The sequence below is a fragment of the Pristiophorus japonicus genome, chromosome 2, assembly GCF_044704955.1.
Source record: "Pristiophorus japonicus isolate sPriJap1 chromosome 2, sPriJap1.hap1, whole genome shotgun sequence".
In the NCBI taxonomy this organism is placed as follows: Eukaryota; Metazoa; Chordata; class Chondrichthyes; family Pristiophoridae; genus Pristiophorus; species Pristiophorus japonicus.
The window spans coordinates 29,857,677-29,872,102 of NC_091978.1; the positions used below are offsets into that span (position 1 = coordinate 29,857,677).

At 43.0% G+C, this 14,426-nt stretch overlaps 2 protein-coding genes across 5 annotated transcripts in view; one reads left to right on the plus strand and one right to left on the minus strand.

The window, feature by feature from the left end:
- The window catches only part of ctnna2 (catenin (cadherin-associated protein), alpha 2), a 1,881,920-nt gene that overhangs the window by 870,495 nt on the left and 996,999 nt on the right, over positions 1–14,426 (minus strand). The window lies entirely within an intron of this gene.
- On the plus strand, positions 1,728–3,794 carry lrrtm1 (leucine rich repeat transmembrane neuronal 1). The gene has a single exon (XM_070861413.1). The coding sequence runs from the start codon at positions 1,821–1,823 to the stop codon at positions 3,396–3,398; it is 1,578 nt and encodes a 525-aa protein (XP_070717514.1). The 5' UTR covers positions 1,728–1,820; the 3' UTR covers positions 3,399–3,794.

The window sequence follows — 14,426 nt, forward strand, 5'->3', positions numbered from 1 at the left end:
AAGTGACATTATAAACTAAGTGAGTCAAGTCATCTACTATGTTTATTCATTCCAACCCCATTAGAAAGCCTTCTGACGTACACTGACAGGCTTGGTTTATGGCCCCTTCATTAGCACAGGATCCGCATTGAGCCGCTTCGCTTTATAACACTTATTACAATAGACTTTTTCTTTTGAATGGCTCCGGAAACTATCATCTCCTGGTCGGGGGTGGGAATGTATTGGATATTTTGGGTTGTTAGTGCCGGCCTATCGACTTCCAGATATTTGACGCCACAGTGCTACTTCCCAGTTCGCGCCCAATGCAGTGAGCCAGCGGAGTGTGCCAGGGAGGGATGGCGAGTCAGAGGGTGGACTATCGGCAGGATATCCACCACCTTGCGTGAAGGGGTTAATCCGGGCTTAACCGCAGCCTGAACCAGGGGGAAAGAAAAGTAAACCAGCAATGAGTAAACGGCGCGTTTAATTTATAGTGTAAGATGCGCTGGTGCTGCACTTTGCATAAGCTTCCTTACTTATGCAGAATGTTGCATTCATAAAGTCTGAGCCATGAATATCCCACAGCAACCAGAGTTTTTTTTTTCCTGCAACAGCCACTTCTTGCTACGCCGAATTGTCGCCACCACTCCACATGCTACTGGGAATAGATTGAAATTCCTTCATCTATGCGAACGAGACAGGGCTTCCTACATGATGGTAGGGGTAAAAAAAAATGCTGCTTCATTAAAGCGCTGCTTTAATGCCCACCCCTTTCAATCTGCCCATGTTTGACATACCACTGAGAAGTCTGAACGATCATGAGTGGCTTACGACATTCTGTCAACACTCAGCACGTCTGCCTGCTCTCGCAGTGCAGTGCTCTGTTAAAGGGAGGCGAGCCTGGCTTCGCGATCCATCTTGCTCTGAGCATCACCTAACCAGCAGAGTGTACCGGCGGCGGAGGCGGCCGCTGCTGCTCGCTGTTGGCGCTGCTCGCTGGCTGGTCAGCAGTCTGTCTGCATTGATTAAAGGTCACACTGGTCATCTCACATTATGGGACGGTAATTCCCACTGACGGGACCGAACGGTTCATTAACAGAGGGAGAGAGAGAGAGAGAAAGAGTTTGGGAAGGTTGCTGTGCCACGCAACACTTGCTGCAAGAAGAGAGAGGAGAGGAGAAGGTAAAAAGGGATCGCTCGTACCACACAAAAATAAAGCCAGGAAACTTAAAACAGCGTGCAGAAGTCAACGGAGCAGCGAATTGGGGAGCTCTGGCCTGCCCTGCCTCTTTCCCTACGAGACACAGACCGAGGTATTGTGTGCCAGCTAGTTTGTGGAAAAAGAGACAAGAAAAACAGGACTGGACTCGGCCACACTGGGCTCTTTAAAAAAACACACACACACAGCCTACAACAAAACTAGTGTGGACACAAAAACGGCTGGCTGAATGGAGCCTGTCACTGTGCGGAAAAGGATGGGTAAGATGATTTTCGTTTGAATCCTTTCATTAAGCAATCTCGTGTCTCCTTGCAGCCTCTACAATGAAAAAGATCAATTGATACTTAGATTTCCTCTCCCCCCCTCCCCCCCCCCACCCCTTTTTTTTCTTTCAAACTCTCTCATCCTCCACCCTGGATGTCACTGAGCCAGGAGATCTTCCTGTCCGCGTCAGGAAAAAAACCCAGGACATTCCGCTGCCTAAACCTCCCCCTCTCCCCCCCCAAAAAAAAACCACTCCCAAAAAAGAATGATGTAAAAAGTTTGGCCATTCGGAAGACTTATTAAATTTACAAAAAACAAAAGAAAGCTCGACGAGAGACTCGAGGTCTAACTCTTGCTGATGGATTTCCTGCTGGTGGGTCTCAGTCTGCACTGGCTCCTGAGAAAGCCTTCAGCGTCGGTTGTGTGTGTGCTGGGCGCCCTTCTGGAGATGTTGCCCGCTGCCGACAGTCTGTGCGCCCAGCAGTGCCGTTGCGATGGCAAGCTGGTGTACTGCGAGTCGCAGAGCCTGGGCGAGATGCCGCGCAACCTGTCGGGGCTGCTGGGCTTGTCGCTGCGCTACAACAGCCTGGCCGAACTGCACGCCGACCAGTTCGCCGGCTTGCTGCAGCTCACCTGGCTCTACCTCGACCACAACCACATCTACGCGGTGGACGGCGCGGCGTTCCGTGGCCTGCGCCGCCTCAAGGAGCTGGTGCTGAGCTCCAACAAGATCACCCAGCTGCCCAACGCCACTTTGCGGCCCATGCCCAACCTGCGCCACGTCCAGCTCTCCTACAACAGCCTGCAGGCGCTGGAGCCCGACCTCTTCCACGGCCTCCGCAAGCTGCAGACGCTGCACCTCAGGTCCAACGCGCTCAGGTCCATCCCGGTGAGGATTTTCCAGGACTGCCGCAGCCTGGAGTTCCTCGACGTCGGATACAACCAGCTGGCGAGCCTGGCGCGCAACGCCTTCGCCGGCCTGCTGAAACTCACCGAGCTCCACCTGGAGCACAACGATTTGGTGAAAGTTAACTTTGCTCACTTCCCCCGGCTACTTTCGCTCAGAACCCTCTACATGCAGTGGAATAAAGTCAGCATTGTGGTGAATTCTTTGGAGTGGACTTGGAACCACCTGGAAAAATTAGACCTCTCTGGGAATGAGATTGAGTTTATTGAATCCTATGCATTTGAAGTCGTGCCTAACCTCAAGATTCTTCAATTGGATTCAAACCGCCTCACCACCATCGAGCAACCCATTCTGGATTCCTGGAGATCTCTAACTAGCATCAGCCTTTCTGGAAACAGCTGGGAATGCAATCGGAATATATGTGCTTTGGCCACCTGGTTGAGCAGTTTTAAGGGTCATCACGAAGGCAGCCTGCTGTGTGCCAGCCCTGTGCATACCCAGGGTGAGGAGGTTCTAGATGCCGTGCATGGCTTTCACATATGTGATGACCTGGCCACAAGCACGGTGATAATTTCAGACATGACCAGTGTGACAGAAACAGACCAAAGCATGACCGCAAACAGAGATGCGTCCAGCATCTATGTCACACAGGATACAACAGGCGTAAGAACCACGGATTTAATCACTGTCACCAGTGTGCTTTCTCACGATCAACAGGAAAATACCATTCAGGTTCACAAAGTAATCACTGGCACCATGGCGCTGCTTTTCTCCTTTCTGATTGTGGTGCTGGTGCTGTATGTTTCATGGAAATGTTTCCCTGCTGGCCTGAGGCACTTGAGGCAGTGCTTTGTGACACAGCGCCGGAAGCAGAAACAGCAGCAAACTATGCATCAGATGGCTGCCATGTCCACACAGGAATACTATGTGGACTACAAACCCAATCATATTGAAGGGGCTCTGGTGATTATTAATGATTATGGATCGTGTTCGTGTCATCAACAGCCAGCCAGAGAATGTGAAGTGTAATCCCCCCCACCCTCTCCTGGAAATACAACACAGTACTGGTGGACATACTGCAGCCAGAGACGGGCACATATAAAAGGACCACTTTACAATACTGAGTGTGAAGGAATTACACTGTACTGATTGCAATCAACCCTGCACCGGGGTCTTTCAAAAATCCAAACAATATTTAAGCTTTAACTGCGTCTTTAAAAACCTTTCAAACCATCCTCTGTTCGACTGTCATTTGAAATTTGTAAAAGGAAAACAATGTATATGTAACTCTTCTCACCAGTTTCTTATGATATTAAATCCACCTGTAAGATCTGGGAATAAGAGGGAGTTCAAGACTCGTCAATGATGTAAGTTAATCAATTTTGTAAACTACTCTGATTTAAATAAATATTTTAAAAAATGTTATTTACAGCATCAGAGTCGAGAGTAACAGCAAGCCGACATATATGTAGCAACGGGTGAGAAAAATGATCTTCAATCTTTCGGTGCGTGATTTATTTTTCCCCTCAGGATTCTCAATTTATTGCAGCGATCAACTCTCTGAGTATGTAAAATAAAACCCTGCATTTCCTGCAGGGCGAGCGCAGTACGACAAAGCCTAGACCACTCTTATTTTCTGAGTCTGCGATGGGTTAAGAATTAAATCCAAACCCAGATGTGCATCCGTAAGATCGAGATATGCTAATCATCTTTCTCGAGGTGTGTGCCACCTGAAACACTGCAGCCTACAGCCAAAACAAAGCAGATAGTACCTGGAGTGTCTTACTGCAGTGTGTGGGTCATTCTAAGTAATAATTTGATACCACATAATTCAAACATCCACATCTCTCCAGAAAGACAGAAGGACAATAATAAATAAGTTGTTTAACAGAAGTGAAAGGAAGTGAGAGGGTAAAATGTTGGTCTTAATTTTGTTGAGAAAGGGAGTTATTTCGGGAGATTTGATGATATTAGCAGATATAAATATCAATTATGCATATTACACATAACAATGTTCTATTTAAAAAAAGATAAGATATTAGTCTATCAATTTTAGCTATATATTTAAAAACTTATTTTTTTCTATTATGATTTTTACACAATTAAAAAATTGTCATATTTCAAACTCCACCACCCCAAAAAAGGTCTAGTAACAAAACCCTGACTGATTTCTCATGTTTTTAATTTATCTCTTTTCAAGTACCGGAATTTTACCTAACTTCATAAACATGAGATAGTTTCAGTCCCTTTGGGATGGCAAGGGTTAAATCTATCTGTGCATACTGTGTTCATTATCTACGTCTTTTTCCTCACGTCTTTGTGTTGTTCCATTTCCTTTCTCCATCTTATAATCACCTTTTTTTTTTACTTTATTTCTTCTTAATTGTTCCGAGCCCTTTCTATTGAAATTCTCTGGTTTCTCGTCGGCAAACTGGAGCCTTTTTTGGCTCCCGCTTAAATTTTCATTAGCTTCAAAATGCCAAACAGTTCTAATTCCTGGAGCCAATCTCCTTTTCCATTCGGAGCTGAAGGCACTCAGAATTAGTAGTAGTAGGAATCTCTTCGACACCTCTCTACATTGAGATGTGAATTATATGCTCAGCTCCAGTTGCTGCAGTAAAATCACAGGCAACCCGGAGCAACATAACAAGTCAGGGAACCAAACAGTAAAAGGAATTTACTCCAAAATGGCTGCAACTTAATTCTGGAGCCAAACTTGGTGCCTGCTTAGTTCCAGTCTTTATAACATTCTGCACGAGCACATTGGTTTCTCTGTTGTGATTTTCCAGCGTGTCATTATTGTTTCGTTTTACTCCCAATGTTGACCTTTTATTCTAAGCTTTACCCTCACTGGTCTTCCTCTTTAACTCTCTATTTATTAGTCTAACTGAATATTTTCATCAACTTTCCATGAACTGCTTTCTTGTCTGCTTGGTCTTTCTTTCCTACCCCCAGTATTCCTATTTTCTAATTCCCTCATTGTTGCTTCTATTTCTTGGCCACCATCCCTTGTCTCCTTAGTACTTAGGCACGCCAATTCTGCTACACTCTATGAACTTCCGAGCAGCCAGTTTTAATAATTACTGAAAGATGGCCTTCGTAACTTACACCGTGTAAGTAGACCCTCAGGATAAAGCAACGATGAAAGTATAAATGTGAACACAATAGCATAATTAATTTGAAAAAATATATATTTTACAAAATTCAGCTGAAATTCCATGCTTCACAAATCAGTCTAAATGAAGTCATTATGAAAGCTATCTATAAAAAAAAATCTCAATACCGGCATCTACTGGCGATTGCTTTCCTCGCCTACATTCAAATGTTTCATTGGCAATTCACTTCCTCTTTCTGTTCTCTTTACCAGCGTTTATAGCATCTGAGTTACACTATCCGTTAATCACATGCGATGAATTGTACCACAATGTAAATGCTGACAAAGAAGGCCGAAAAAAGGTTTAAATCACACAAATGAGTCATCCTCAAGATCGAATCTGGGTTTACTAAGTCTGAAAATATTTTTTACCTAAGAGCTTCGTACAGATGAGGCTCTTTAAAAAAAATGTCACATTTAATTTCAGAAAAGTTAGACCCCGCCCGCACACAATTTATCCGTCTTGGTGCTAGAGAGAAAGAGAGAGAAAATAATTACAGCAGCACAGGGCATCGACAGAGCAGCTGCAGTGGCAAGGGTGATATCACGGACAAGCATGTTAGAAAAAAAAACTTCAATTTGCGTAGCAATAGAAAAGGTATAAACAGTGGGTTACTCCTGCTAAGCTAATTTATTAATATGTGGTAAACAGTTATTTTCTTCCGCCGACACAAGATACAATTTGGTAAAACAGCGTGCTTTACGAGGGGGAAGGAATGAGGACATATCTTGTTCATCGTCCAGCGCTCGCCTTCAGAAAATTGCTGAACTCTCCAAGGGCAACCACAAGCATTACTATCACTGCAGGTCCTGAGAGCAGTGGTTGCAGATTAGTGTTAAAAAGCATGGATCGGTGTCAGGGATGCAAAAATACAGATATCAGATGACCACTGGAAGACTTAACATCCATCGCTTTTTAGTATCAATAGCCATTTTTGTTCCTGTAGAATTATTTTAATTTTCAAGCACTAACAATTCAAAGTCATAAAAATATTAGCTTGTACCTGTCTTTTACTTTCCCTACATGTAGGGTTTTGGTTCCTTGTTTTTCTTTTAGTTGGAATTTAACATTCAACAACGACTCAAATCTGCAGAATGTTACAACGGTGTTTACTGCTGAACTCTTAACATTTTTTTTAATCCAACACTATTAAACAAAAAGGTCTACGAGATAAATAATTTGCCAATCTTTCAAACTCAGCCTTTCAGGTCAGGAAAAAAAATGTCTTGAAAAACAACAAAGAATTTCCATAATACAAACCGAAAATGCTGCAAATTCACAGCAGTGTTATTGCCATCTGAAAGATAAATGATTCGGGTCAAGCCCTTCGTCAGAATACCAGTTCTGAAGCGTACCATATCTGAAAAGTCAGCCCGTCTTTCCTGGGGCTCCCAGCCCCATGCCTCAGCAGCTTTACCTCTTACAGATTAGAAAGGCTCCAGATGCAACCCATATACGGAGGTAGTTAATCTCAACCAGGATGTTGGTGGAGATGCTACAAGTGGCCGCAGTATGCTTTGGTCAGACAGGTGAGGGAAGAGGAGACATAATCGGGCAGGTTTCCTGCTCCTGATCTTCCCAGCAACCTTTACTGAAAGACTGGCAGTGTGAGCAAATATTGGGGTGCGCTGTGATGCCCCCCACAGTCGAATAGTCCAATGCTCACAACCCTTACAGGAGGATTGGATATTTGAGCGAGGTACCATAGGGAAATGAACACCAGCAATACTGCATGCTACTAAACTGTCAACACCATTAACAAAGTGAAAGACTTAAGAAAGATGGATTTATATAGCACCTTTCACGACCACCGGACGTTTCAAAGCGATATACAGCCAATGAAGTACTTTTGGAGTGTAGCCACTGAGGTAATGTAGGAAACGGGGCAGCCAATTTGTGCGCAGCGAGCTTCCACAAACAGCAATGTGATAGTGACCAATTTGTTTTGTATGTGGATTGAGGGATAAATATTGGCTAAGACACCAGGGATAACTCCCCTGCTGTTCTTCGAAATAGTGCCTCGGTTTAATGTCTCATCCGAAGACTGCACCTTGGACAATGCAGCACTCCCTCAGCACTGCACTGGAGTGTCAGCCTAGATTTTTGTGCTCAAGCACAACCTTCTAACTCAGAGGCAAGACTGCTACCCACTGAGCCACGGCTTACACTGAAGAGGGATAAAATGACAAGAAAATCTTTCTTCTGCATGGCTGCTGACATCACTGATGACTAGGCTTCCTTACTTAGACAGCATAATAGAGCGGATACTGGCCCTCCTTTATTGCTTAGAATAGTATTTTGCAAAAAGTGATGAGATAAAATGCCTTATATGGGAATGATTTTACTAGAAAATATCAGCACAGAGATTCAGCACACAATCAGGAATTAAGTGAAATGTTGATAGTAAAGTGTGGGGAGAATCAGTGCCAGTATACCAGCTAAACTTGAACACAACTCAGAACATAGTTTATCTTGGAAGTCAATTGTTTTATAGACTGCCATCTTGTATTCCTCCCAAATACTGTTGAGGTAGTGGGTGTATCTTTTTAAACACGTGTTTATAATACAGTTCAGTTTAGTACATAAGAATTAGGAACAGGAGTAGGCCATCGAGCCCCTCGAGCCTGCTCCGCCATTCAACAAGATCATGGCTGATCTGAAGTAGCATTGTGCCGTACTATACGAGAGGAACTACTATAAACTGAAATACACTAGGGTCTATTTTCATTGCCTCTGCCGGGCAGGAACTGAGTGGTAGCACTCTTAAAATCAGTGGCTGACCTTACTGATCCATTCCCGCTCTCCACCATTTCCAATGGGTACTGGAAGTGGGTGGACAAGAACGCCTGCCTTTTTCAGACAGCATCTCATCGGGGTCCTACGACGTACATAGGACCCTGATGCAATATTGAGTTACAAATGGGCGGTCCTTGTACTAGGTTTAGAGTGGCCTAATCAATGGTCCTCACAGTAACAGTTGTAGGCCAGGAGGTACATGAAAGCTCCTCCTGGCCCGAAACAAATCATGCCGGTCCTTTTGTGCCCTGCTTCCAACGATCATCTCCCCGCCTATTATTGTCTCTCCCCCACCCTTTTCTGATCCAGCTTGCTCAGAGGAGGAGCCGTTGGATTCTCCCTGCCCCGAACGACAAACTGCCTGTTAGCTTTTAGTTCAGTGCTCACCAATCAGATGCTAATGAAGCCCAAAATAACGCTGGCCTCTCCCCAAGGACATCGGGTGGGCGGCACAATCGCTTCGCCCACCGCCCACAATCGCTTGCCTATCTGCCCCATTTATTCTATATTCTCCCGTCTCTGTCCTTCTCTAATTGTGACTCTGCTTTTATACCACATGAAAACAGTTCAGTGGATCTTTACTGGCCCTGGGTGCAATTTTTAGCAGAGTGTACTAATCGCTCACTCTCAATCCTGGCACATTTTGCCGTTTTTTAATAGGTGCCCGTGAGGCTCTATGTTTTTCTCCATACAATCTGTTCTTGGTTTCCTTCATATTTAAAGTTTTTTTTTCGCTCCCATCATCCCCTATTAGTTCCTCTCCTCCCAAGATCTAATTCTTCTAATTCCAAACTATGATAATAACTAGAGCAAAGTCGCTGCTGCTGTATTCCCACTGAGACCAGCTTTGACCCGCAACCCATTTACATCATAGGAGCAATAGTGCCACCTAGTGACTTCTTCTACTAACTGTTAACTTACAAACTGAAGTTTTGCTTAACTGCAGAAGGTAAATAATTTTTTTTTTAAATGCAGTCTTTACTGAATCATTTAAAATAAACATATACTTGATAATGTGCTGGTAAATGAGATTCAGATCTCAAGTTTTATCAAATCGTGTGTGCTTGCCAATTTTACACTACCGCCTTATTAGTGAACCATTAAAGATTTGGACCACTACAAAAGGGGCCTGGACCTCTTACCAGGACCACCCAATTATAAATAGTCATGCAATTTGAAACTACTTTGGTATCCTGGCAACCTAGCCGTTACCATGGCAGTAGAGCCACTGTCCATAACAAAAGCTTCTTTCTCTCTCCTCTTTGTTGATTATGGACACACTCATAAATACCGTGTGGAATGAGGGCAAATCAGAATCTTATCAGTCAACTGATGGAAATCAGTCTCTTATTGCAAACACCATATAAACAGTCTTATATGGTCTTCGATGGAGACATGCTTTGAATATTTTATCTAATACCCCTTTTAAGAGTATTTGTGCAAAATAACTCTGTTTTCATGTGCCCATTTACATGCAGGGTGGACCCAGCAACCATGGAACAGGGGAACAATTTTTACGTGAAAAATATGCAAGTTGACAGTTGTTCAGAAGTCACAATTGTGACTTTAAAGCAATTCCAGATGAGCAACTCCACTGCATGCACAGCTAGTGCTCATGTTGCACTGAGGTGTCAGAAATGTAGGATTGTCCTGTGCAGATAGTTGACAGCTCAACCTCCATGTGGTTGAACCCAAAATGATGGACTGGCCCATGTGCCATCACCTGCACCCAGGTGTCACAGAGTCAGCCCAGCTGAAACTGCGACCATGCAGGGTTTCAGTGCCTTTGACGGCAGTGGTGCCAAGTCACTTAGGTTACACAGAGTGAGATTGTTATTGTCTGAGGTAATCTTGTGTCGCAAATTAAACAGAGTGTCAGTCAACATTCCAGTATGCACAAGAAAGTTCAATCGTGTGCAGAATTGTCTGTATGGCATACATACAAGAGAAACCCAGCAGTGGCATTAAACTGTACTTCTGATAAACGTCAAGCAGGAAATCATCTATTTTCACTAACACTTCTATTTTTTCCTTAATTACTGTTTCCTCTGTCTTTTAATAAAGAGGTTATTATTTTATTTTACTTTGAACAGTCAAGGAAAAATCTGAGAGTCTGTGTCTGCCTATTATACCATACATGCTAACATATCCTGTGTGCATGCAGCAAAGACCTCATGGAGTTTCACACAGGTAAAATACACACTTTTGCCCAGACATTTGCTGCTCCGTTCTAGCTTCAGTAATTACAGAAGGTCTATCTCAGAGTCACTGTCTCACAAAAGGTGCTGCATGCCAGTATATGAAGTAATGTCTGTGGACGACAGTTTATTAATGAATTTTGTGCTCTGCAAGTAAATGATGTTTCTATTTAAATAGATGCCCTGCGCAATCCTATTTAAAAGAAAATCTGCTAAGAGATCTTTGCCATGTACAATATAAATTGCAGTTTTACTTAATAATGAAACAGGCTTTGGGTTATGTCTGTGTATGGTCATGAAAATAAATTAAGTTTTCTGCGTTCAAGGTTCCGCCCTATTCGTAATGAGCCAGGTAGCAGAGCATTGCGCACAGCGACACTCTTTAAACAAAGCAAGGCACATTGATATTAATCGGTTCAGAAAACTGGAACAGATTCCCTAAAATCTGCTGATATGCAAGATCATTAAATATGTGAAATGCTGAATGTCTGGGGATATTTCTGACAGTAGAATACAGAAAGCTTCAAAGTATGTTTTAGAGTGAAATAATATTGGTCAAAAGCTAGTTAGAATAATAGTTAAAAAAGCCAACAAGGACTTGATGAGCACAGACAACACAGTATATAAAAGAACTGTAAATCCAAATCTTAAAAGACACAGCATCATCTATTGTGTTGCCTGCAGGCAAGAATACAGTAAGAGAGGCTCTTATAATGTCATTGCTCATTCTCCATTATCTCATTTATTATTTCAAAGGGACAGTGGATTTGTGTATCAATAACCTCAAACGTGATGCCTATCTTTGACTTCAGTTTCTACCCCAGCAGTTACCATTACTTTGAGATTGAATCCTCTGAATTGCAATTGGCTAAGATGCAATGGGAATCACAGGTCTAACTATGGGCAGTTAATAATACCATGACACCATCACATGCGCTTTTTTAATACCTTTGTTAACCTACATTCTTTAATATAGATTTTATCATCTGGGCTCATGTAACTGACCACCATTTTCCAATCCTCCCTGGTTACAGGTGTGATATTGTTACCAGTGTGGTATAAAACTGTTATTGTTGTAATGTTGTTTAAAAATGGAGAAAGGGATAGACTGAGTAATTACAGGCCACTCAGCCTAACCTCGGTTGTGATAAAATGATTGAACAAAATTCTGAGGGATAGGATAAATCTTCATTTAGAAAGACATGGATCAATCAAGGACAGTCAGCATGGATGTGTTAAGGGAAGGTCGTGTCTGATTAACTTCATTGATATTTTTGAGAAGGTAACAAGGAGGGTCAATGAGGATACTGCATTTGATGTAGTCGATATGGAATTTAGTAAGGCTGTTGATAAGGCCCCACATGGCATACTGGTCATGAAAGTAAAAGCCCATGGGATCCAAGGCAAAGTGGCAAGTTGGATCCAAAATTGGCTCAGAGGCAGTAAGTAAAGGCCAATGGTTGGTGGATGTTTTTGTGACGGGAAGCTGTTTCCAGTTGGGTTCCTCAGGGCTCAGTACTAGGTTCCTTGCTTTTTGTGGTACATATCAATGATTTAGACTTGAATGTATGGAGTATGATTAAGAAGTTTGCAGATTATACAAAAATTGGCCATGTGGTTGATAATGAAGAAGAAAGCTGTAGACTGCAGGAAGATATCAATGGACTGGTCAGGTGGGCAGAACAATGACAAATGGAATTCAATCCAGAGAAGTGTGAGGTAATGCATTTGGGGAGGGCTAACAAGGCAAGGGAATACATAATAAATAGGAGGACACTGAGAAGTGTAGAGGAACAGAGGGACCTTGGAGTGCATGTCCACAGATTCCTGAAGGTAGCAGGACAGGTGGTTAAGAAGGCATTCAGGATACTTGACTTTATTAGCCAAGGCATAGAATATAAGAGGAGGGAGGTTATGCTTGAACAGTATAAAACACTAGTTAGGCCAGAGCTAGAGTACTGTATGCAGTTCTGGTCACCACATTACAGGAAAGATGTGATTGCAGTAGAGAGGGTACAGAGGAGATTTACCAAAATGTTGCCTGGACTGGAGAATTTTTAGCTATGAGGAAAGATTGGATAGGCTGGGGTTTTCTTTGGAACAGAGGAGGCTGAGGGGAGACCTAATTGAGGTGTATAAAATTATGAGGGGCCTAGATAGAATGGATAGGAAGGACCTATTTCCTTTAGCAGAGAGGTCAACAACCAGGGGATATAGATTTACAGTAATTGGTAGGAGGTTTAGAGGGGATTTGAGGAGAAATCTTTTCACCCAGAGGGTGGTGGGGGTCTGGAACTCACTGCCTGAAAGGGTGGTAGAGGCAGAAACCCTCATAGCATTTAAAAAGTACTTAGATAGGCTCTTGAAGTGCCGTAACCTACATGGCTACGGACCAAGAGCTGGAAAGTAGGATTAGGCTGGATAGCTCTTTGTCGGCCGGCAGGGACACAATGGGCTGAATGGCCTCCTTCTGGGCTGTAAATTTCTATAAATCTATAACAGATAGAGGAATAATCCTATTTGCAGGAGAGTGAGTGAACTCAGTGGCAGTAGCAATTGAATATAGTGATAGCCATTTTTCCCCACCAGTCAGTTCCAGATATTCCCTGTTGACTAAAGCATCTATTTTTCAGAGCTGCCTAAATTATTCAAAATCCAACTCGGGTCAGACTCTTAAAGTTGGTGACTGTCAGTAAATGTTCCCAAATTCCACAGTCGAAAAAAACATAACTGCCATCGTCTTTCTTCAGTAATCCCCCGTACACAGTGTTTTTACAATGCATGGGGACTAGTTAAAGAGATTGGAGGTATGCAGCACAAAAGGTATTGTGCACATATGTAGTGTTATTTTTGTGGAAAGAGACAATTTGCATGGTCATTAAGGCTGGGTATATCAGCACTGGAGAACATTCAACAAAAACAACTTACAATTATATAGCACCTTTAACCTAGTGACTTAAGCTCCAACCTCAGAAGAGAGCTACCTACTTCAAAAGTTCTCCAGTATAAGATCTCTCTGACATGTTACCATTTTAGTACCAGTCAATATGGGCTCCTAACCATCATGGCCTTGGGTTAGGATTGACCAAACTCATTTCACATAAGAGCTTACTACAGCTCGGACTACCAGGCCTTTTTATAGCATCTCCAATATCACAAAATATCTACAAGTGTTTTACAGATGACAGAAAGAGAAACTGAGCATAAGAGAAGTAAACTGAACAGATGGCCAAAGAAATAGTTGTAGGTTTTTAGAAGGTGTTTAAAAATGCAGTGTGAGTAGCAAGTTTTAGGGAAGGAGTTCGAGAGACAGCTGAAAGTTCTACCACCAATGGTCGAAGGGAGAAAGGAGGATTGTATAAGAGACTAGAGTTCAAGGACCATAGAAATTTGCAAGACATGATTTGAAGGAGGCATTTTCAGGAGGGGCCAATGATGGTGGTTTTGAAAAGGAGGACAAAGAATCATTTACATTGTCAGCTACCAAGGAGGACAGGAAGAGAAGTTGGCTGGTCAGCAGTTTAGTGAGAACGTGGTCAAGAGTGGATCTCATTGATGCGATGAGCTTGGATAAAGCATGGGCGTTCAGAGCTAGGATGAGGGTATCTGGGATAGAGGTCTGGCTTGGTAGACAAGGGGAAGAGGAAAAAGCAGCAAGGTCGTCTGAATAGAGGTTCCCAATCTTTCTAACAAAGTAGCTTCTTGCACTTGTTGGAGGTCAGGGTAATAGGGGCAGGGGAGAGGAGTTTAAGGAAATGGTTGGTAGTGGAGAAAGGAAGCCATATCAACATCATAGCTAAAAGAGTAGGGCAAAGGCTGGGCACTCTTCAATGAGTGGCTCACCTACTGATCTCTGAATGCTTCTGCACCATCTAGAAGGCTTGCCAGGAGTGTGATGGTCTACTCAC